The sequence below is a fragment of the Pocillopora verrucosa genome, chromosome 6, assembly GCF_036669915.1.
Source record: "Pocillopora verrucosa isolate sample1 chromosome 6, ASM3666991v2, whole genome shotgun sequence".
Taxonomy (NCBI): domain Eukaryota; kingdom Metazoa; phylum Cnidaria; class Anthozoa; order Scleractinia; family Pocilloporidae; genus Pocillopora; species Pocillopora verrucosa.
The window spans coordinates 23,870,804-23,894,642 of record NC_089317.1 but is presented as its reverse complement, the minus strand read 5'-3'; the positions used below and the strand labels follow the sequence as shown (position 1 = coordinate 23,894,642).

The window sequence follows — 23,839 nt, the reverse complement described above, 5'->3', positions numbered from 1 at the left end:
CGACACGAAAATTCATTGCTCCCTTATTTCATCATAAGGATGGGGCGCCGGGAATCGCTCGATTGTCAAAATTGGGTAAGTTTGAACTGGTAGGCAAATACTCAAATATTTTAGCGTTGTTTTCGACTCCCGGGGAAACATGGCTGAACAACTTCATGGAAGCTTCGTCTCTTGGACTGAATTTAATCATCTTTCATTGTATCCATTCTGCTGGTAATTTTTAGTTTGGAAAAACTTGGACAAGGCGAAAGTGTCTGAGTGGCATGTAGGGGAGAAGTGTACGATAGATTGATCGCGAGAATGTTGCAGAGTTTATCTCAGATAAACTGAAATTATCAGCCAACCTTGGCTTAGGGACAAGGAAAAATATAAGGGTAATCGAACGCAATGGAACGTATTATTTTCAATGCTCCGACTACACTTGTTTGTTTATATCTCTTAAACTAAGACCTTTTTTCCTTTCTCACGCTCGTTAAACAGTTTTTCGTTGGCTAAAGAGTTTTCAAAACTTACTCAAAGAACTTGAATTACAATTGGGCACTAATTTGTAAGCATTGAAAGCAATCAAAGAAAGCAATGAAGAATTTGCATGAAACACTCAATCGACACTAAATGAACGACGAGATACAAAAGTAAAATGGACTAGCCACGTTTCATAAAATAGAGAAATATGCCCAACAAAATTTAATTTACCTAAGAACTGTATACCAGTGGCATTATGCTTAAGAAACACGAAAAGTTCTTTACTGGAAATATATTAGCCCAATGAGCTTTGAAAGATGTACGCGTTTACATTCTCTCGCTCAAATAAATTTACTAGAAAACCTCGAAATAAATAACTCGCTAAAATGGGTTCCCCTTAACGTAATAAGCGGTCAGATAACAAGCAATGCACTGTGGAAGTAAGGTGAGGTTTTTTTTTGTGAGAATTTGACTTATTTCTTATTTCCTTAGAGCGGTCGTAAATATTCCACAACAAACTCTTGTAATTTTGCCATGATTGTTATTTCGTAAGATGCGTTTCAGCTCACAACTGGAGTGGCGCCGCTTGTGATTTGCTTTGTGTCGGAATAATTTGCATAAAAATGAAAATATTACTCATTCCAAACATGTTGTCACACCTCATCGGAAGTTGATTGTTTGTTGCTTCTTGATTGCCACAGTCGTATTATTTTCTCAACACGTAGACTTTATATCACTGCGCGAAAATGTGAGTACACTAAGAACGTTCCTTACTCTTGAAACGAAGCTGGTTATCAGCTCCATCGATTTAATCATTTCATCTCCACTCCACTTTTGAACTTAATGTTCCGAGTATGTACGTTACCGCAATTCAGTTCAGGTCATCTAGAATCTTCACTGTTACCAATATCGTATACTAACATTTATATCCGATCTGTTTGAGATTTCAGAAAACTCGCTCTGTAATCTTTGACAGTTTTAACCAATAAATGCGGACTACTGAAGACTATAAGGTTTTTAGTTGAAGGGTGTGAAGGTTTGCGATGTCAGTGTAACTGAACAGTGAAAAGGCATTTCTGATCCAGCCTTTCTATCAGTGTAGAATTTTTGATTGAAAAGCTCTTTTCTTAATTTTCGAGTTCTTCAGGCGAGCGAAGACAGGCATGATGGGTGCTCGAAGGCTTATCCGCAGTCGAGGGCTCGCATAACGCATTGCCAAAAAGTGTTCACCTTTCATGCAGGGTAAATCCTAAATATATTCTGCGAGAGTTGGATTAAAAAAATTTGAGAGCGAGTCACTAACAAGCTGCTGAGCTCTTTTTTCCAACGAAAACAATAATAGCAAAGCAAAAACAAGTTATGAGAAAGTCAGCGACCTCTGAAGCAATAAAGAGCAATAAGGAAGAGGACCAAAATTGTCGACTATTTCCCGGGAAGGCATGATGGCTGCAAAAATTAATTAGCAGTGGACTCGCAGTGCAATCATTTGGGAATAAGATCGAATTATATAAATTTTGCTGTAAGCTTATTAACTCTGCTCGGAGGATAGGTTTTATATTTCGGCGCGAGGTCTTGCTTGCCAGGTAAGAGAATTATTACACGACTGTATACAGCCTTTAAACCATTGAGTCCCAACGTGAAGTATTTCATTACTTTTTATTTCTTTCGGATTTTACACATCCACGTTCCACGAGGAGAAAAAAAATCTCTCCAAATAAACCTTTGTAAAAATCCATTTTTGTCCCTTCAGCTTTACACAAAAGTCACTCGGCGAGCTCTCAGCCAACGAAAAGACCCATCGAATGATAAACGCTCTAGTTGGCCTAGAATTTCTTGAATTTCGCGATATTACACACCACTACAACTCATGTGGTGCGTACCGTGCGAATTTTTTTACTTCAGTCTCTAATAATATCCCTAAGTACAAAGAAGTGCAAGATTATTCGTAGGCCAAGCATAGTACAATTTGACGTCGTGTTGGTTCATCTTCCTTTCTAATGCGTTCCATAAAAAGAGATTTTCAATTGCTTTTCATTACAGCATTTCAGCCAAGATTTCCCCGGTAAGTAAAAGAGGTATTTCTTTTATTGATGTATTTTATTTACCAGGATGGGCACCGCTTGAATTCACGATTTTCAAGAAGCAATCCGAAGCATTTGTAAGTTGCAAATGACTTCAAAGTTTCTCGGTCTGTTCCGGCGAGCAAAGAAAACCAAGGAATCGAATCCGTCAAATAACGAAAAACAGGTTTGTCATTCATTTATTTACTAAAGTTGGATAAAATTTGTTTGCCATTATCTCATGCGGATGTGTTGTTATTTGTAACAAAGATTTCTTTTCCAAAATTACCCTGAATTAGCTGGAATCTAAAGAAGGTGAAGTTCTATTTTTTGGCGCTCGAGATAATTCACTTGTTTCATTTGTATTCTCATTGGCTCCCTGTGATAATTTCCAATGTACTGTTTGGCTGTTGTAATAAATTTGGTTTTGGTTTCATAAAAATCAATCGAAAAGCGCTCTATGATGAGGGCAACGGTGTGTGTCTTTGCTTTATGAAGTGGAAGAAGAAAAAAGTGAGCCTGCTAATAAATCAAAATCCGTAGCGATCAGCCTAATTTTAATTAAAATACGGTGAACTGTTCCGTGTACTCGAGTTTAATTTGTTTACCCATTTGACTTTGGCTTAATTGTCTCCACAGGTACCAGAATCTGTAGAGGAGGATCCTTATGAAGAAGTAGGTAACTTTCTGTTCACAAAGCGCGCATTTACATCTGTATAACTTTTTTGCGATTTTCAGGTGGGGAGCTACGGCAAAGGTATGGGGTTTTCTTTGGAGAAGTTAAATCAGTTAACTGTGATAATAATTCAAAATTTAGAGCGAACAGCCCATTTTATTATTGCATATACCTAACCTCTTTTCAAAACAACCACAGCCTAAACTTTGGAAGTTTGGAAAGACTCGGGTCGATTTTGTTTCTTTGAGGCTGTGATTCGTTAATGCTAAAGATAGGAATCTGTCTTTGTATGTGTAACAACCATTCACCGAATTTGAGGTGACTAGTGATGGATGTTAACCGAGCTGCGAAATGTCCCGGTAAATATCCACCGCTGGCCACCGACACTAAGGTGAATAGTTGTTTTAGTAAAAGCTTGAACAATGAAATAATGTTGCACAAAAAGATGACATTAATTAATTTATTTCTGCAACGACTCGTTATATAATACAACAAGCTGTATTCTAAGTATTAATTATTTTACTTGACGACTAAAATAAGAGTAAAGTACATTAAGGCTGAGTAAGGCCGAAACATGCGCGCGCGGTATGACAAAAGTTTAGTCAAAGCAGTTGGCGTACTCTTGAAATTTACTGACCCACCCCCTGTTGGTTTGTCTTTGATTTCCAAAGTAGGCTACCGTTGGGAAAAAATGTCATCAGTGACAATTTGCCGACTGAATCCGATTTGATTCGAGTATAATTTTGCGAAACCGGACGGAAAAATCCCTAAGGCCAGCCAACAAAAGGATCATTGTCTTAAAAAATTTAAACCATAACAATAGGCAAAGTTTCATGTTACAGTATTTTTGGCGCTCGAGACAATTCACTTGCTTAATTTGTATTCTCCTTGGCTTCTTGTAATAATTTCCTATGTACTGTTTGGCTGTTGTGATAAATTTGGTTTTGGTTTCATAAAAATCAATCGAAAAGCACTCTATGATGAGGGCAACGGTGTGTGTCTTTGCTTTATGAAGTGGAAGAAGGAAAAAGTGAGCCTGCTAATAAATCAAAATCCGTAGCGATCAGCCTAATTTACGGTGAACTGTTCCGTGTGCTCGAGTTTGATTTGTTTACCCATTTGACTTTGGCTTAATTGTCTCCACAGGTACCAGGATCTGTAGAGGAGGGAATTTATGAAGAAGTAGGTAACTTTCTGTTCACAAAGCGCGCATTTACATCTGTATAACTTTTTTGCGATTTTCAGGTGGGGAGCTACGGCAAAGGTGTGGGGTTTTCTTTAGAGAACTCAAAATTTAGAGCGAACAGCCCATTTTATTATTGCATATACCTAACCGCTTTTCAAAACAACCACGGCCTAAACTTTGGAAGTTTGGAAAGACTCGGGTCGATTTTGTTTCTTTGAGGCTGTGATTCGTTAATGCTAAAGATAGGAATCTGTCTTTGTATGTGTAACAACCATTCACCGAATTTGAGGTGACTAGTGATGGATGTTAACCGAGCTGCGAAATGTCCCGGTAAATATCCACCGCTGGCCACCGACACTAAGGTGAATAGTTGTTTTAGTAAAAACTTGAACAATGAAATAATGTTGCACAAAAAGATGACATTAATTAATTTATTTCTGCAACGATTACAGTATTTTTGGGCGCAAATCCCGCGCGAGTTGCGCCGAATTGAATAAGAAGGGTTATTCGGAGTTTGAGTAGCCAATCAGAGCGCCCCTTCAACGCCATCCGCTGGTTTAATATATACTAAGTTTTGATTACCTACAATGTTAAAAGCTTAATTTACAATGCAACCTTTGACGTTTATTTTAACTATAACGATCTAATTAGGCCCCACCTTCCAATAAAACAAAGTCCAGAGCGATCACCCTAATTAATGTAGTAAACTGTTACGTGTTTCGTTTTTTTTCGTTTTTTGTTCGGCTAAGTAGAATTAGTTATTAGTTATCTTGGTCTATTTGGTGATTACCATAAGGTTATGAGCTTAATTTTAAGTTGAAATTTTAATATTCATTTCAGTTACGCAATCTAACCAGCCCCCGCCTAGAATTTCAGTATTTGAATATTCTTTTCTCGTCGCTGGGTCCGCCCTCTCCTCCTCGTCTCCTAGACACTGCACAAAATCTGAAGCAAAATCATCGCTTAAAATAACAATGCCATTATTACGCTTTGCGAATTTTAGACTTTAGGCTTGTTATTAATATTAGCTGGGAGGCATATTAATCCAAAATACTCTTTAACCCTATCGGCACTTTAAAATAAGAACCCTTATGAGGGTGGAAAGTAATACACACATATTGTTTCGTTTGTGTCATTGTTTCAGAGGCCAGTAAATATGTGTTATCTTTGGATGCGAGGTATCAGAGAGAGTCTGCTAGAGAATTGAATTGGCAATAATAAATTTTAAAAAGACAGCGCTAAATTTTTCAGAGGCGAACAGAATTTTTTTTTTAAAACAGCCATTTAGACCAGGAAAAAATGCTGCATCAGAAAAAAATGCTGCTGTGTTAGGTTAGAGGTTATCTTACCTGTCATTGTGAAAAGTCATGGTGACTAAAGGGAGATATTCTGGTATACATAAAGGTTGAAGAGTAATATATCCGTTTATATCTACTTGCTAGAGCTCATCTGACGGTGTTAACATGTCCAAGCACTGGACGCTTTTTAATAGTGACTTGATTTTCAATTTTTTACCTGGTTTTAGGAACACCGAAAAATGTCTACCTTCTTAGATAAGTCAGTTATTCTATCACCATCAATTTGTTTATTAAACAGCAAATGCAACTTGGTAATCACAGAAATGAGATTTTTCCCATTTTATCTCATCAATTTTGTACTTGTCAAGATGATAAACATTTTTTCATACAATAAAGGCAATTTTGTAGCAACTCGATCGCACCGTTCATGGTTTATACTTTTTGAAAAAATCCGGAGCGATCACCCTAATTGATATGGTGAACTGTTCCGTGTGTACTCGCGTTTGAATTGTTTACCCATTTGATATTTGCTTAATTGTATTAAGCGCATTTCATTATTGCTTATACCAAACTGGGTCCGCCCTCTTCTAAATAACTGCTATGCTATCATTATGCTTTGCGAATTTTTAGGTTGTAAGCTTGTTATTAATTTTAGGTGGGACGCATATCAGTCCAAAATATACTTTAACCTTATCTGCACTTTAATATGAACCCTTAAGGGCGTGGAAGGTAATACATGTTGCTTCGTTTGTGTAATTGTTTCAGAGGCCAGTAATTACGTCTTTACTTTTGGATGCGAGGTACCTGAGCGAGTCTGCTAGAGACTCGAATTGGTAATGATAAATTTTCAGATGCAAACGGAGTTTCATTTCTTCCTTTTCAGCTGTTTGCAGCAGAAAAAAATGCTGCACCAGAAAAAAATGTTGCACCAGAAAAAATTGCTGCACCAGAAAAAAATGCTGCACCAGAAAAAAATGCTGCTGCGGTAAGTAAGTGGTTATCTTACCTGTCGTTGTGAAAAATCATGGTGACCAAAGGAAGGTATCCTGGTATACTTTGGGGTTGAAGAATAATATATCTAATTGATAGAGTTCATCTGACGGTGTTGATATGTCCAAGCACTGGATGCATTTCAATAATGACCTGATTTTCAGTTTTTATCTGGTATTAGGAATACCATAAAATGCCAGAAAAAAGTTTACCTACTTAGATGAGTCAGCTAGTCCAACGCAACCGATTTTTTTATGCAACGGCAGATGCATCTTGGTAATAACAGAAATTACACTCACAGAGGAGGCTTTTTATTTCATCAATTTTGTACTTAATTAGATGATAAACATTTATTCATACAATAAAGGCAATTTTGTAGCATTTTGATCGCATCGTTCATGGTTAATACTTGTTATGAGAAAACAAGTTTTCAATTAGGTGTATACTGCAACATTCAAAAGTTACTGGTGTAGTGGAGAAGACAATCCGAACGCACAATATAAATCACGGTTTAATCAAGTGAAGTACGTAAACAAAATTACATACGAAAATAAGGAGATCGCTACTAAAAGAAAATGCAACAGAAACTAAACTAAGAAAATATCCCTGAGAAATGTAACACTAGCCTAATTAAAAATGAAGCAATTATAGAGTGAACTGAAAGCGAGAAATAGATCGATATACGGATCAAAAAAAAGAGGAAATATATTAAATGTGAAATAAAGAAAAACTTACTTTGGTCTAGCTCCTAATGATTATAGGTAAATCGCCAATAGCGGATCGCACATGAATAGCAGAGAAAATAAGTGGCGTCGACAGCAACTTATAGCGATGAAATATGAAATATAATATCTTGTACATGTGCTTAAATGAAACTGATTTAAATTAAAAAACTTATTAAGTAATAATCATTAACCAACGAAGAAATAATAGACCGGAACAAACCTAACAGAAAAGTACACAAGTTACGCGTTTCGAAACTAACACATACTTTTGATGTTGCATTCATCTATACAGAGGTCAGTGTTGTCACCTGGAACTAGAGTGGTAGGAAAATATGATTTCAGGCGTAGAACAAGAGAGGTAAGCTTTTAAATGATTTTACAAAAAATTGACCTGTGCTTGAGCATAGTTAGTAGTACTAACTATGGCTTGAGGGAGTGGTGATGTTACAATGCTCACTGATTACTCAACATTTATTTATTTTTCTTTTGCAAACTAGAACACACAAAGTAATCCGTTATTAACACAAAGAAGAAAAAACTCTCTTGAGACTGTGTTTCATCAGTTCATTACGATTTTTAACAAGGAAAATATTGATTAGCCGAAAACTGAGCCTACAATTTCAGTTTGTACTGTAGCTACTTTCGTTTATGAACAAAAAGGGACAAAGCTAATTAGCTAGTTCTTCAAAGTTCTATTTCAGGATGTGATGGAAACAAATCACGGATGGGATTGAGGGCTGACAGATCTAATTTTTGATTTAGGACTTGCCGTTTAGAAAGGGAGAATTTCTCGTCATTGAAAGTGTTACTAGGGTGAGTCATATAAAAACTTTGCAAAACTGTTTTGCATTTTCCCGGCTGTTTTGTGCGTTATGCTAGCTTATGGAACTCACGTGGAAAAAGGTATATTTTCGTGCTTCCTCTTGTTTGTGAGATGGGTCATTTCTAGTATTAATTTCCGGTGAGACTCACCTTTCTCGGGTTGAAAATTTCTCGGAAGTTTGGGGACGAGCGTGGCTGCCGAGTGGATAACATGATGAAATGGGGTTTCGGTTTGTTCATATAGTTTTATGTTATCAAGTTGAACCTATGAGTGTAAATGACCTGCATTTACTGCGCTTACGGATTAGTCTGTCTAACAGGCGTCTACACAAGGATAGAGCATTAATGATGTTCATACGTACCCTCCGAGACTCGAGCCTTGACCTCCTTCACCGTTACTCGGCGCTTTATTAGCTGAGCACACCAGTCGGCAGATTCAGTTGGTTACTGAGGTCTCGGATCAGTGAAAGTCAGTCTTGTAATCAATAACATATAAATATCTCGGAAGATATCTTAGAGATGTAAGGTAATTTCAATTTGGGTTTATCTGACGGATATTGTTAATTCTGTCTCTTGTCTGTTTTCTCTAGGACCCCTACTGGTATAGAGTAGTTAATTGTAATGGACGAAGAGGGTTCATTCCTTACAACTTTGTTAAGGAACTAAGCCCTGTGGAATTCATGCCCATGCCGTAAGTTAATTTTTTTGAATGCCCTCGGAAGAGTTAGATCTCAATGTTTGCAAATCGCCAAGTTTGCTAAAATGTTGTAGACTTTGAAGATTGTATTATAGTTCAGCTTGATAATCAAATAATTCTCTTGACCGCGCAAAGGCTTAGCGTTAACCAAAATATAGTGATTGGCAATAGTGGCAGGTGCTAAGCACGAACTTTCAATTTGAGTGAAAATGGCCGCACTAGAGGGGTTACGCGTATTATGAAGGTCAGAAGTGATAACAAAGAAGATGGTGATGCCAACGAAGACTATGATAAACTCTTTCGCAATGCGTGGTAAACAGATAAAACTGTATCTATGTTAACAGTTCCTTTACCTTCCGGATTGCGATTTCTTTTAACTTAATTGTTCTTGATAAGTTGCATGATCTTTTCAAACCTTTAATTTTTTTAATCCACCTGCCGGCTTGTGCATTTTTGATGAATGTATTGAATCGTAGAAGCCACTCGTAGTTGCAGCTTAGATTATCAATTCGTAACTGGAAGCTATCGTTGATTTTTTTTTTCGATCAAAATCACAGATGGTTTCATGGAGATATACGCAGAATAGAGGCTGAGAAGCTCCTCAACCCTTGCGAAGACGGAATGTTTCTGATAAGGAACAGCGGCAACTTTAAGGGGGACTATGCTCTTTCGGTCTGGTATGTCTGTAGGTTATCGTAATTACCGGACTACAAAGTTAACTCTTGAAGATTTTGAAGAGACAAACGCTTCGCTCATCGCAAGGTGTCACTGGCGAACTCGTTACGTAATGTTCTTAGAAATTTGGTCGTGATAACCCCTAGGTGGTACGTAGTCATCACTTAGCTCTTTGAGGTGATTCCTCGGAAGAAATAGTTATCTAACGATTTTTCTTAAACTTTCCTTAAACGTTCCCTACGATTGTCTGTTTCGGAAAATAATAAGAGGTGTAATAGGCTCGTCTTACCCCATTTATGCCTGTGCTGTAGTGGCTAATTTTCCTCTTATTTACTATTTGGCAGTCTACATGGAAATGCCTTTACTGTTGATCCCCTATTGTGTGCATTCTGCAGCTTTAACACATCAATCAATTCACCGTTTCGACATCATAGCCTACCGCTCACAAGTTTACATATCCTGCATTCCTCTTCACAGCTATGCTAACAAGATTGAACACTACAGAATCAGGACGACGGATGACGGAAAACTTACAGTTGACGATGAAGTTGTTTTTGAAAGTCTTTTTGAATTTGTAGAGGTAAGAAGGGTATTTATATTAAGGTGTATTATAATCAGTGCTCCAGTATAATTGTTATAGGACTTCAATGATATTTTCGTAACTAGGTCAAGACTCTTGCAAATGTTAACCACCAGGCGCAGTTGCCATGACGTCATGACATCATAAAATTAGTTTAATTTACTTCCATTTCAATTACGGAAAGACCTCGAGTATTTGGAGTTTTCGCCCTATTGCGAGTTCGCTACCCATCACCTTGGGGAGATCGCGTCCTGAGATAAAAAAATGCCCCCCCTCTCTTACAAATTAATTCTCACTGAAATCTTTCGGCTTGTTTCTTTACAAAGAAAAGTATTCTACTGTATGTTAGAGTCACTGTGCCTCGAATGGCGGAGCAGAACACTAAGAAGAGAGCAAACGAAGCTCGGAGCAAAGCAAAACAAACTAAACGAAGCATAGAAGGACATGGCAAATATTTGATTGATTCAACCTATACTGCTCCAGACACGTGAATCTCTCTTAAAAAAAAAAACACGTGCTCTCACTACATTTTGTTCATTTGACCTGTTCCCAACGTTCGCTCCTTTGCATTACGGTGTGGCTTTTCTTAGCGTTATTCAAGGTCAGCGGATGGACTTTGCACGAGGCTAGCAAAACCCTTGCATAGCGGAACATTTAACTCTGGTGTTTCTCGAAGTTCCTTTTACAAAGGTAAGCAGCCAAACAAGATCTGATTATTGATCTAATAATTGCTGATAAGTAACTATGACGCCCTTGAGGTGACATAACTTTTTGGAATCTCTATTTTTTTTTTATCGTAGGCTCTGGTAACGGGAAAATGTTTTACCTTCAACGGATGATTTTGCCTAAATATTTTTTGTTAATTTTTATAAAAAAAATTAGGTTTGAGTAATATGGGTAATCTCCACTTCATTTTCCTTGTAAAAAAGTTAACTGGTTGAGGAATTTTTTGTTTCCGAATCTCCTAGTTATTTTAACCTCAAACCTTTGGCCTACTCATGGAGGAAGGCTCAGTCATTAGACGCTCTTACAAAAAATTCATCTCTCCTTGCTAAAAGAGCAGCGTATAAATATTTTCCATATTATTGTTATTTTTACTGGTTGTTTGTATTTTGACAAGCACAACCCATAAAAGTACTCAGCGATACTACACACCAAAACGTCTGATGAGATATATATATATATATATATATATATTGTACAGTTGGTTATTTTTACTGTAAAAGACCTGTTTAACCTGTAAGCTGCGCGCGCTGCGCTTCTCTATCTGCTTTGTTTAATGCGCATCCATTACAAGGTAGGAAAAGCGAAGTAGATAGAGAAGCGTAGCATGGCCAATTGACCGGTTAAACAGGTAATTATTACAGTATGAAATATAAAACTGTCCAATTATTGCGTGATATTTGTACTCTATTCGCGGGTTACTGGTACTCTACACAGTTGGGCAATAAGTTGAAGTATACACTAACGCTAGTAAATGGTACGTAACCTCAAGTTGTAGTGAGTGGGCAGTTTGAGATCATTGGATGCGATTAACGTGGCACAGGTTAACCAAAAAGTAGAATCTTTACCAAATTTGTTTTATTTTCAGGCGGATGGGAAATAAAACGCAGTTGCCTTTATTCCAAGGATTGCATAAGAAGAGGAGACTTCGGGAGTAAGTATAAATAATCACTCTCTATTTGATTTACATTTGCCGTGAGGGTACATAATGTTGCTTGAGCTTCAAGCTCAGAAGCGCGTCCTCTCTGGGCTTTGTAGGGACTACCTCTGCGAGTAAAAAGTCGTTAGCTTTCTCGCATCCACACGAGCACCTACAAAGTATCTGACGAAGAAAGCTGCTGTACGTTTCCAAAACCGGTTTTGCTACCTATATCAGTTATTTAAGGAAACATTGGCCACCATTGACGACAGTAAAAGTAACGCATATTCGCTGAAGTGAGTCCGTGTTAAGAAGGGTTTTGCTACGCTCACTGAGAACAAACGCGGTTAAGGAATCTTTTAATTTAGAAAAGAGAGAAGTTTTAACTCACCCTATAGAACGAGACTATCCTCAGGACCTCGTCGAAAAGATCTTAGCCCAAGTACAATTCTCATCACGCAACACGGCTTTGAAAAAACGAACCGAAAACAACTAAAAATATTTTGCCGTTCTTTATGACTTTCAACCCTGCTAACCTGAATCTTAAAAAGATTCTTATGAAACACTAGTATTCTATTTCAGACAACAATACCCTAGTGCAAAATATCCTAATTCCCCCAACTGTTGCTTACCGGAAAGTCAGGTCTCTAAAAGTTTCTCTTGTCAGAGCATACCTTCCGTCACTTTAATTACACAATAATATTTTAGGAGTTACACACTGTAAGGGTGTTATAACAATACTACAACACTTACATAGGATATTACCAAATGTGTAGATGGATAGATAGGCCAACAGATAGAAAGATAAGAAAGAATATGAATGAATCGATTCATTGAGAGATCAAGGTTTTTTCAATGAGTGAAATTTGCGAAACTAAATGAAGAAAAAAAATTAGCAGATTGACCCCCAACTCATTGGATTCTGGGGCTTATAGATAATCACCAAGTGACATGCCCTAAACGGTCCTAAACGGACTTTTATCCCTACACCCGTGATACCCTACCACAGTAACCAGGCCTTGTTATATTTCTTGCCCACGAGATATTCATTTCACCCTTTATCACGAGCTCATTCGCGGGAAGTAGCATTTGTTAAGTAGACATGTAATTTTAGTGAGGAGAAAATTAGAGCAGTTAGCTGTAGGTGCATGGAAACATAATTTACCTTAATATCGAAACTAGGATTGATCGATTATTCATTAACCCCTCAGATATTTTTCAAGCTGAATACCTTGATCAGAAGGTGGCTGTGAAAAAATATTCACCAGAGATTTATCAAGATGTTCAGGCGTTTTTAATAGAGGCTGCCATCATGACGTATGTAAAGCGTGACATTGTACTGTTGTAGTGCTAGGGCTTTTTGCTTCTTTAGTGAGTTTGTTATCTTCAAAGGGCAATATTTCAAGCACGTTGATCTCTTACCTGGCTTGTCCTGTGAACATCCATTTGTGAAGGTAAATAGGTAATTACAAGAGAATATAATTATATTCTCATGGTAACTAACGTGACGAAGTGCATTAAAGGAAAGTTCTTGTATCTCCATTGGCTGTATATACGGAGGCGATCGGATTATATTTCAAACATTACCATAGTTCGCAAGGTCTTTTAAAATAAAGATTTGAAGGAACGGTTGCTCATGTCACTTTTTCTTGATAGAGGACTTAATAAATTGGTGTTTATCAAGCTAATTCTCAACTTTTTGTTCAGAAATAGAAACATTGACAGGCTGACAGGCAACTGTGCTTGCCTTTTATGTTTTGCAGGAGTTTACAACACAGGAATATTGTGACATTACTTGGAGTGTCTATGGCCGAAAACCCTTTTTACCTTGTGACAGAGTTTTGTGGCAAGGTAAGCGTTTCCGCGCCATGTGAAAACTTGCTTTTGATCGAAAAGTTGCAGGTCATTTCAATTGAACTTTCAGCAACATGTCCACAACAGTGAAAAATCAACAGACTTCGGGAATTTAATGTCTTTTAAGTGTGCACCGAGTTTTGTAAAGTTGTACTGATGTAATATGTATTGATCCATATTTCCTCGAGTCAGTTCTAAACTTGAAGAATATCGATAACATTGTTGCGAGACTTAAATTAAAAAAGTGTCAATGCATAGAGATAGACGTCCGTCAATGATTAATCTGCGTGTTTGGAGAGTGGAAAGTTTGATGGTACTTGACTGTATAATGATAAAGAGAGGTCCAATATAATGTTTGTGAAAGGATGAAATGTGCTATTGGGCCAAAAGCCGTACAGAGTCGGCTTTCCAGTCAGTTAATTGAGGTCTATTTCATTTGATTATATTACTTATCATTTTTGGATTAGTATTCCCTTTCAAATTATGGTAAATATTTTCTACCTTTTTTCTAGGGAAATTTATTAGAGTTCTTGTCGAAAACAGGCCCGGGTACAATCCAAGAAGATGATCTCGTGAGACTTGCTGAGTAAGGAAATTGACCTCACTAAACATTTATTGAGAGGCTAGATTCAATTTTTTTATTTTTTTTTTTTATCTTTACTATCCATGGTTATTCCAAATGTTACGAGCAAATAATTTGATTAAAAGGCGTATTTTCCTGTGTGAAGGATCAAATCAAGGGGTGGTGTGTCTGCAACCGTACTTATAGCGTTATTTTTGTTTGTTTTTGTTTTGTTTTTCTTATTTTTTTTCGAAAAAATGTCTCTTTTCGAAAAGAACGAAAGATTCTTTGCGGTGAGCAATGCAGCTGTTTACTCCTTACTCGTTCTCAGTATGTCTTGCTCTGAAAGCTTGCTTGAAACAAAAAAAACACAAGCGAACAAAACCTATTTTGGGGAAGTGATTCATGACAACTCAAATTGAAGAAAAAGAGAGACCACTAAGCAACCTTTATTCTGTATGCGTTAACCTTTTCACCCCCAAGATCTCATCAGTAATTCTCCTTATTATTTGCCATGCAATTCTTATGATATTAGTTTGGAGAATTTTAGGCATTGGATCGACTAAAAATCCCCTTATCGCTATTTTTCTCTATTCTCATCACTTTTCTGCTAAATATTGGATTGAAAATGTAAGGAGAAATTCTCTCTTGGTCACTCATGGGAGTGAAAGTGTTAAACGGCGAAAAAGTTGCACGTGAAAGCGGTCCAATGATAAGTTTCAATTAAAATGATTTCTTACTTAGCTTTTTTGCTTCGAAATTAACTTGTAAAAACGTTCCGTTCCACAGGGATGTAGCCGATGGTATGAGGTATTTACAATCCAAAGATGTGGTTCACAGGTAAAATTTCTTGCAACCAACAAGTGGAACACTGAGGTATAAAATAACGACACATGATGACAAATTTTGGGGAGCTTGGATTTTTAGTTGAAAGATTCATAAGAGACACGATTGAATCGTACCCGTATTTTGATCGGTTCTCACTTGTGATCTATTGGGGGATAGACGTATAGATGACGTCACCATTAGCAGCATTTTTTTCTTGGTATCGTGGGTCTGTACGGTAATAAATCACAGAAGACGTCAAAATGAGATAAAAACATTAGTGACCAACTCAGCGGCGCCTGTGTGCCACCTTGTTGTTCTTGCCACATTTTGACCTAATCTGTGATCCATTACTGAAAAGACGCACCGCAGCACGGAATCAAACGAACCGAGTGCATTTCGGGATTTATGAGCATAAGTGATATTTTGAAAACCTATCAAAACATCACAAGTGGCCTTCAACACCAAATGTTTTTGATTTATTGCACCCTTAACAAAACTCTCCTAACGAACACTATGCTGTCTTTAAATTGATCATTTAAGAAACTTAAAGTAGAAATGGTGCGATACGCAAACGATATCTTCGAGAAGAGAAAGTGCTTAGAAACATTACGAATCGTATCACTAGTAATGTAACCTTGAGAGCTATTGATAAAAATTCTGAGGTAAAAAAGGGTATTTTTTTTTTTTGCTCGGAGTGAAATGAACTGGGATATGCTCTCAATATTTGCGGCTCTTTTTATCCTAACTATCACCTCTTTTCATATTTATATATTTTCCCTCCAGGGCGTTAATGGCGAGGAATATTCTGATCGATGAAGATGGAACAGCAAAAGTAAGGTTCTTCATGAATATAGCTAACATGGAGCTATACTGTTATATAAGATGAGGAAATAGCTTGACTTCCCCAGCTGTCATCTATTCTGTGATAAGGTTAAGAGAGTGAAACATTATTCAGACTCCACAACTTACTTTTAAACGTCAGATCGCGGAAGTTGTCTTCTGTCCACAGAGGCTTTGAGAACTATGGTTTATTTGCTTTCTGTAATCTAACAGCTTCAAACTGACTAGCTCAGACGATGCCTTTTAAAAAATTGCGAAGCCGAGTGTGGGTCACTTTTCAAGAATTCCTGCATGTGCACGGATGCCATCAGTGTTTTGTCGTCTTTCTCTCTTTGTTAGGTGTCAGAGTTTGGACTCGCACAGGTACCATCTTCAAGCTCTGAGCGGAAAACTACTTCTGACAAGTGGACAGCTCCAGAGGCAATCAGATGGGAGGTACGGCGTACTTTACGATGAATTGCACAAGTAGTACAATTTAAAGAATATCCAAGGATACAAATGTTCTTAATCAATAATTTTGTTGTTGTCTTTGTTGTTATTTTTTTCATATTTCATTTTTATTTGCATTAATTAAAACTCTTTGGTATAGATGGATATTTTTTCGTCTGTCGAGGAGAAAAGTTTCATAACATGTTTGCTACCGGACTTTAGGTCACACGTAACAATTATCCTTTCGAGGAACGTGCTGTATATACAAAGCGCGCACATCATAACTGTAAACCAGGTTTCGGCGAATAATTGGTCCAGATTTGTTGGTTTGGTTTTATCTACAGATATTTTCCTCCCGGTCCGATGTATGGAGTTATGGCGTCTTATTATGGGTGCTTTTTTCATTTGGTGAAAATCCGTATTCCGACCTGGTTAGTGTTGAGTTTGATTAATTTCAGATTACGTAGCTGGTAACGTTAAAACTTTTGATTTCGAATCGTGTAGTTTATTCTCATTTGCATTTCAATTGACTTTATAAAACCCCAATATGACGAAACAAGAAAGAAAAGCTATGCCATTCTTGTAAGTTCAAAGTTAAAAGCTTAAAGTCCAAACAGTTCAAATAAATAGACAAATGAGAGGTTTACTGTTGTATTTTTTTACTCTGGATTTATTTGGAAAGTAAAAATTGGAATGAAAGTATTTCACCATGGTTGCTTCTAATTGGGGTCTGGTTTAAGCCCGCAGATCATTTAGTCGACGAGATCGAAAGAGGATATCGAATGGAATGTCCTAAAGGATGTAATACCGTCATCTATGATATGATGAGCAACTGCTGGGATATTGATCCAAAGCGACGTCCAAATTTCAAAGAGATTTGTAAATTATTGACTGATTTTTATTACGGTTAGTATTCTCATGTATTATAACTGTGCCATAAATTTTTCCACTGAAATCTCTTTTGCAATGAAAAATCTTTTCGGATAAGCGTTTAAGATTATTTTTTTTAATTTTTGTTTAGCAGTTGGTCTGTAATAAGTCACTTTTTTGAGATTTATTGAGCGTATTTACCATTTCATCAACGCTTTCTTCAGATGTCGTGTCAAGTTTGATGTTTTGTTCCCCACTCGCTGCTTTGTGGTTCACGAAGTTCTTTATAACTTTGTTGCCAATACATTTGATCGATTGAGTTTTGTTATTGTAAGAATTTATGGGTATTTGTCAGTGTCTTACCGAATTAAGGTAACATTGTAACTGGAATAAAGTGGGGCTATTGTCTTATTCATATAAATAGACGAGGTGCCTCAAGAGATTCGTGCACGGGGACGTTTGGCTTTAAGAGCATACAAAAAGGCCTTGTCAGAGGGGAGGACATGTATCAAACGCGTGCCAATCATGTTAATTGGACAGGACCGCTCCGGAAAAACCAGCTTGGCGAAATCTCTCAAAGGAGAGCGATTCAATCCAGAGGAGGATAGCACCGTAGGCATAGACGTTGATCCTTCTCATTTCAAAGTGTCAACTGAGATTTGGAAACCAGGAGAGAAAGACGAACAACGAAATGTTGAGAGGGCATGGTCTTATGAGCATCATGCAGCGCGCTTGGTCGTCCAACATCTGAGTGAGAAAAAAAGTGCTCCCAAAGAAGAGAGTCTAGAATCTGATGAATCCGAACTTGTGCCGGTGGAATCAGTCGAGGTAAGCGTAAGCGAAGCTATCGTTTCAACATCGTGTGCACGAGATGAGAATATGGTAGATAGCTGTTCACAATCAGAAGAGGACTTATATCCCATCCCCGCAGCTTCAGTAGCATCTAATACATCCAGCCATGACTCTGTTTCCAACTCTGTGCCTGAGGATTCACTTGTGGGTTCGGATTCCATCTCTATTTCACAAGATCACACAATCAGCGATCAAAGCCCTGCTGGCGATATTCAAACTGTGCCAGATGATGTTGCAAGTTTAGTTGAGGTTTTCTTGCGCGAAGATAAGGACTTAGAACGCGAAGAGGATATATACTCCGTTTTGTGGGATTTTGGCGGACAGACAGTTTACTATACTACACACCCACTCTTCCTTACGTCGAGAGCAATATACCTTTTGGTGAATGACCTCAGCCGGCCCCTGCACGATAAAGCCAAATCAGTTATGAAACAAGGAATGTTCACGAAATTACAGGACAGCTTTCGTTTGAAAACGAATGCCGATTATCTTGATTTTTGGATGTCATCTGTTGCGTCTCTCGCCATTCAGGACGAAAGTCATTCTAAAAAGACGAAATCTGACTTGTTGCCTGAACTTCCACCGGTATTTTTAGTGTGCACTCACGCTGACAAACCTTGTGATGGAGGAGATCCTCGTGAGCTGGGCCGGATGGTATTTGGTCACCTACAGACCAAACCCTACAAGACGCACCTACATGATGTCTTTATTGTGGATAATACCAAGTCTGGCCATGAACTGGAATGTCCAGAAGTCTTGCGCTTGCGCCAGGAAATACGTACCGTCGCCAAGGAGCTACCCCACATGAAAGAAGCAGTGCCAATCAAGTGGCTCAAGTTTGAAAAAGAAATGCAAGCCAAGAAAGATGAGGGTAACAAGTGGATTTCCCTTGAAGAGACAAAAGAAGTTGCTCGGGAGGTGTGTAACGTTTTTGACGAAGAAGAATTTATAACTTTACTAAATTTTTTGCATGATCAAAGAGTTTTAATACACTTTGATGAGACTCCAGAGCTGAGTAAAATGGTAGTCTTGGACACTCAGTGGTTGATCAATGTTTTTAAGGAGGTTATTACCATTCGGCCATTTGACAGCAAGGAGAAAAAATTCAAAGAGCTCTGGTTTAGGCTTGAAAAAGAAGGAGTCTTGGAGGAACCTCTTTTAGAACATGTTTGGGGTCCTTTATATCGCGAAGAGGATACTTGCCAAAGTCTCATTGCTATCATGGAGAAGTTCAGTTTACTTTGCTCTTGGCCTTCTTCGGATGGCTCACGTGGTAAGCAGTACCTAGTGCCTTCCATGTTAATGTCACACCCACCAGATGAAATAATGGAGCTGATTGAATCTGCAGAAATTCCCTCTCTTTTTCTTAAATTTGAGACTGGACAAGTTCCACCTGGCCTGTTTCCCCGACTAGTGCTGCAGTTTTTACAATGGTGCAAACAAGAATGTTCCAGCCCAGAGCACCCTCAGCTATACCACAATTTTGTCAGAATTTACCATTCTGAAGAAGTAAATTGCTCCGTAATCCTTCTGTGCCATATGTCATCAATTGAAGTCATTGTTCATAGAGGCAATGGCGGTGACGAGGTGGCCCACTGTTCTATGTCTGCGAGTAGTTCGCTTGTAAATAATAACCATGACACCTTTGCTTGTGCAGTACTTAGGCAACTCAAATTGATGCTTGAGTCCATGCGAGGGGAATTCTGTTGGCTACAGAATATGAAATATGAAGTGAGTTTCTTGTGCCCTGTTTGTTGTGAAGGAGGTGTCGTCAGCTACTGCCGCACACATCTTTTAAAAGGCTGCAAGCAAGAAGAATGCTTGCACTTCTGGCCCGAGTCAGAGTTTTGCAGCGGAAAGAAGATAATAGGTTGCACCAGATCTGCAGTTGCTAAGATGAACAGGGTGTTGGTGAAAGACTTCGAGCCTTGGTTTTCTCCTATGAGAAATCAGGTAAATAATTGTAGATAACATGTGACCGTTTTCGGAGGTGACTTCCTTTTTGTAAAGATTAACAGAAAACTTGGAAACGTTGTATTTGTCATCAAAAGATGAGATGAGACCACGAACGCTTACTGAAAGCGGCAGAAGTCGGGTCCATAGAGATGATAAAGGCACTTGTGGTTGGGTTCAGTTGCAACAGTTAGAGATCTGAAATATGCTATGTTTCCTTAAAGTAAGCCAAGTAATCGCCCTATCACACTTGCCTAAGGTAACTATTGTATTGAATATCAAGCAAAAAGTTTCCTCATTAAACGTACAACAGTTCAGAAATGTTGCATTTCCATGATGATGTTTCATTATCCTTCTTTCTTTCCAACAGCTGACTATTGATAAATGTGATGGCGGAAACTTAGCGTCAGTTGAAGGTAACATTACTGTATAAGTTTTTTGGTGGTTCTCTCTAGATAACGGAAAGAGAAAAAAATTCATTTTGTTTGAAAAATGCATTTCATTTGACATACCAGAAGAAGCAAATAGTGCATGGCTAAGAAATTGTCATCTTTTATTTGTTTTAAGACGATGAGGAAACTTTTTCTGCCGACGAGGTTCTACAAATCCGTTTAACACAACAGCGAGACGACCAAACTATTTCGCCGCAGTTAAAGGGGAGTCTGCAGCTGGAGGGAGCCTGTCCTGATACCCCGGACTTTGAGTCCAAAAGTGGTGAAATGTTGCCTAATCTAGGTAAAACTACCGGTGAGTGCATCTCATACTTCCCCTTTGGGATTTTTTTTTATATGAATATAACGGCTAAAAATATTCGCTATTTTATTCAAGCATAATACGAATAAATGATATGGAAAGGTTCTAAGCTATATTCGTGTAACTTTGCTGATATCGTGTTGGGATATTGTGTAATTACTAATGTGCTGAAAATCTCCGAAGCAGTCGTCAATAATTTCCGAAGAACGTATGCTGTGAAAACTTATATTTAATTATCATTGATTTATGACTGGTCTTTTCCTTTTGTTTTTTCTAAGCAACCACCGAAATTTGCCTACCTGATAATGTTGAACAATCCCTTCTGTCAGCGTCGTGCGACGCCAAAGAGATTGTTCATCAACTGAAGGAGAAGCTGCAATTAAACAAAGACGTTCTTGAAAGGCCAGACTATGACACTAAGAAAATAATCCGTAGTCTGGCACAGAGAGCAAAAGATTTAAAGAGGCTTGATGTCTTCGAACATCTAAGAGAGATTACACCGGCTGGAACTGCTGGTTAGTTACTTATCTCGCGAAACCTATCTGCCATGAAACTATGGGATACGTGAGAGTGCTGCAGAAATCAAATCAAAATCACGAAGAAAACATAAACTCTTGCAAATTTTTGATTTGAAGCGGATGTTTGACCTGACGAACTACATTTTTTGAAGTCTCTTTATTATGCGTTAGCAGACTTACTAGCCGTGTCCCAAAGAAAGACTGACTAGTAGTGGGTTCAAGGTGTTTGTTTGCGCTAAAACAAATTTTCATGTATATTTCTGATGATTTTTCAACTATTTATCTTCCTATATTAACAAAAGGTTTCTTTTTCCATTATTAGGTCCTTTACTTCCTGAAAACCTTCCTGTTCAAGACATGCCAATCATTAAAGTCAGGGACCTTACAATCCGCTTATCTGGTAAGCTTTGCTATTTATTTCACAAATAGTTTTGGAAGAAATTTCTTGCAAGCACAACTATATTTTAATTCATGTGCATTTTTAATTTGAAATGTCAGTTCTAAAATTAAATTCCAAGTTTACACTTCTTTTTACAATAGACTTAATTGAAAATCTTTTATGTATCTTCAGAGGCTGTTTATCATAGTTATTCATAGGCGGACACAGTTAGTGTGTCATTTTGCTCACTTTAACTGGGTGCCATTTCACTCGCTGCCGTGCCTTTTCGCTAACTTAAACTGCGTATTGTTCTTGTTGACGCGCACCTTTATTTTTGTCGTGCTCTTTCTACAAAGGAAAAATTTTTACGAAGTCTTGCCATCGGACACGCCGCTCTGAAGCCACCACGCACTGCCTATTGTTTAGGGTGCCATTTTACCTTGCCCGTGCGTTCACCTGATCAGGTCACATTTGGTTGAAAAAATATTATTTATGCAATTTATAATTCTTGATACGTATTCGGAATATTGTTATAAGAACATAAAAAGAATCAAGCAAACAAACAGATAAAAAACCCCTTTGATTTAGGTGGCGATGAGTGGATGGAGCTTGCTGAAGGACTTGGACTGACTCCATCAGAGATTCGTTTTCTTGACAAGCGTACACGGAACCCAATGGTAGCAGCTTTATCTTTTATAACCAAAGAGCGCTTCGTAAGCGTGGGTGAGCTGTACGAATTGTTGAATGAACGTGACCTTCCTATGTTGGCTGATCTTTTGTAGGAGGATTGTCTGACCTCAGCGTATTGTTGATTTTAGGTAACGGTCATTCTGAGTTCTTCAAGGACCCTATATGCCTGAATGTTTGAGCTTATATCTTTGCTTCGCCCAAAAAGAAAAAAAAAACAGAAAAAAAAAACTAGGAAGTGAGGTTTAAAACCCCTCATTATTATGCTGGGGATCCGCTAGAAGGCTTTAGAACTGATACACTTGGTAATATTAGGGACTTTAGCTTTATGTATTATACTTTTGAGGAGTTTTTCGTTCGGTTCTATGCCTTGTCTGTTAGACATAGGACTGCCAACCATTTGCCCATTGCTATTCGGTCATCGTTAGTTGTACGCGAGATTAACAAAATTGAACCACTGCAAAGTGGGACTCCGCTTTGTTTATCACAGATATGATCACGGACCGAATTAGACGACACTAAGTCTTGTTGCCAAGCAATCCTAACCATTGCAATTTCCGAGAAAAATAAAGTGGATTAATTGAAAGAGGGGCTCGTTATTCTTATTTTGAAACACATTACCTCATGGAGAGGAACATTGAAAAGCTCTAAACATAGTGTCTCCAGCTTGGGATGGCAAGCCATTGCCATGGTTATTCGAATCAATTCAGTGATCGATGGATTCATTTGAGTATACCAATTTGATCGATCACACTGTCCAAGTACAATTCTACAGATTTATTAGTAAGAAATAAAGGAGTTCATCCACCAATCACATTCGAAGAAATTGTAATGGTTATAATTTGTGATATAAGGAAAACTTTCTCAAGGCGTTTTATAGAGTACTCGATATAGTAAGATTTGGGTAATGTTTGGTAAAGGACTGGTATATCCATTTAAGTAAAATGACATAGTGGAGATGGAGTATCACTGCTTTAAGAATTTCTGATTCATTTTTGTTGGCTATAAAGTTAATGAAAGGACCTAGAAGTTTCAAAGTGAATTATACTTCTTTGGAAAGTTATTGCGTCGATGAAATTCAGATTCTTACCTCGTAGTATTTCAATACAGTTAATGTCTGATGAATCTGGTGTTTTAAATGTAAAGGTAAACTAATCGTATATTAGAGATACTTACTTAAGTACCAAAAGTTACATGGAGCGCGAAATTCGAATAATGTTGTCCTCTGAGGCAATGAATGAAGCTATTCACAGATTTTTAATTAAGTAACGTTTGCATTTCAATGGTTGCACTCAGTTCTCAAAATCATGATTAAATAAGCGCTTGCCATCGGTCACAGCGGTTTACGTTTGAAAACAAACTAAGGCTTGGTTGATCTTTTAGAGAAAAAAATAATTCATTTCTTGCCTCTTTGAGGAAAGCTTTTGAGATATTACGCATATCTGAAATGAATTAGACTTTTCGATGTAGTTTCCAAAAAATAAACCTTTTGGAGTGTTTA

At 37.8% G+C, this 23,839-nt stretch overlaps 1 protein-coding gene across 1 annotated transcript; it reads left to right on the top strand.

The window, feature by feature from the left end:
* LOC131783530 (uncharacterized) lies at positions 1 to 23,839 on the top strand. The gene is made up of 26 exons (XM_066169015.1): positions 1 to 75; positions 2,571 to 2,709; positions 3,162 to 3,197; positions 4,345 to 4,380; positions 6,566 to 6,667; positions 7,690 to 7,755; positions 8,160 to 8,210; positions 8,810 to 8,910; positions 9,474 to 9,593; positions 10,069 to 10,171; positions 10,762 to 10,861; positions 11,763 to 11,828; positions 13,025 to 13,130; positions 13,577 to 13,664; positions 14,180 to 14,253; positions 15,019 to 15,069; positions 15,841 to 15,889; positions 16,237 to 16,332; positions 16,671 to 16,757; positions 17,067 to 17,232; positions 17,621 to 20,001; positions 20,372 to 20,417; positions 20,569 to 20,748; positions 21,033 to 21,269; positions 21,595 to 21,672; positions 22,240 to 23,839. The coding sequence occupies exons 2-26, from the start codon at positions 2,632 to 2,634 to the stop codon at positions 22,431 to 22,433; spliced, it is 4,692 nt and encodes a 1,563-aa protein (XP_066025112.1). The 5' UTR covers positions 1 to 75; positions 2,571 to 2,631; the 3' UTR covers positions 22,434 to 23,839.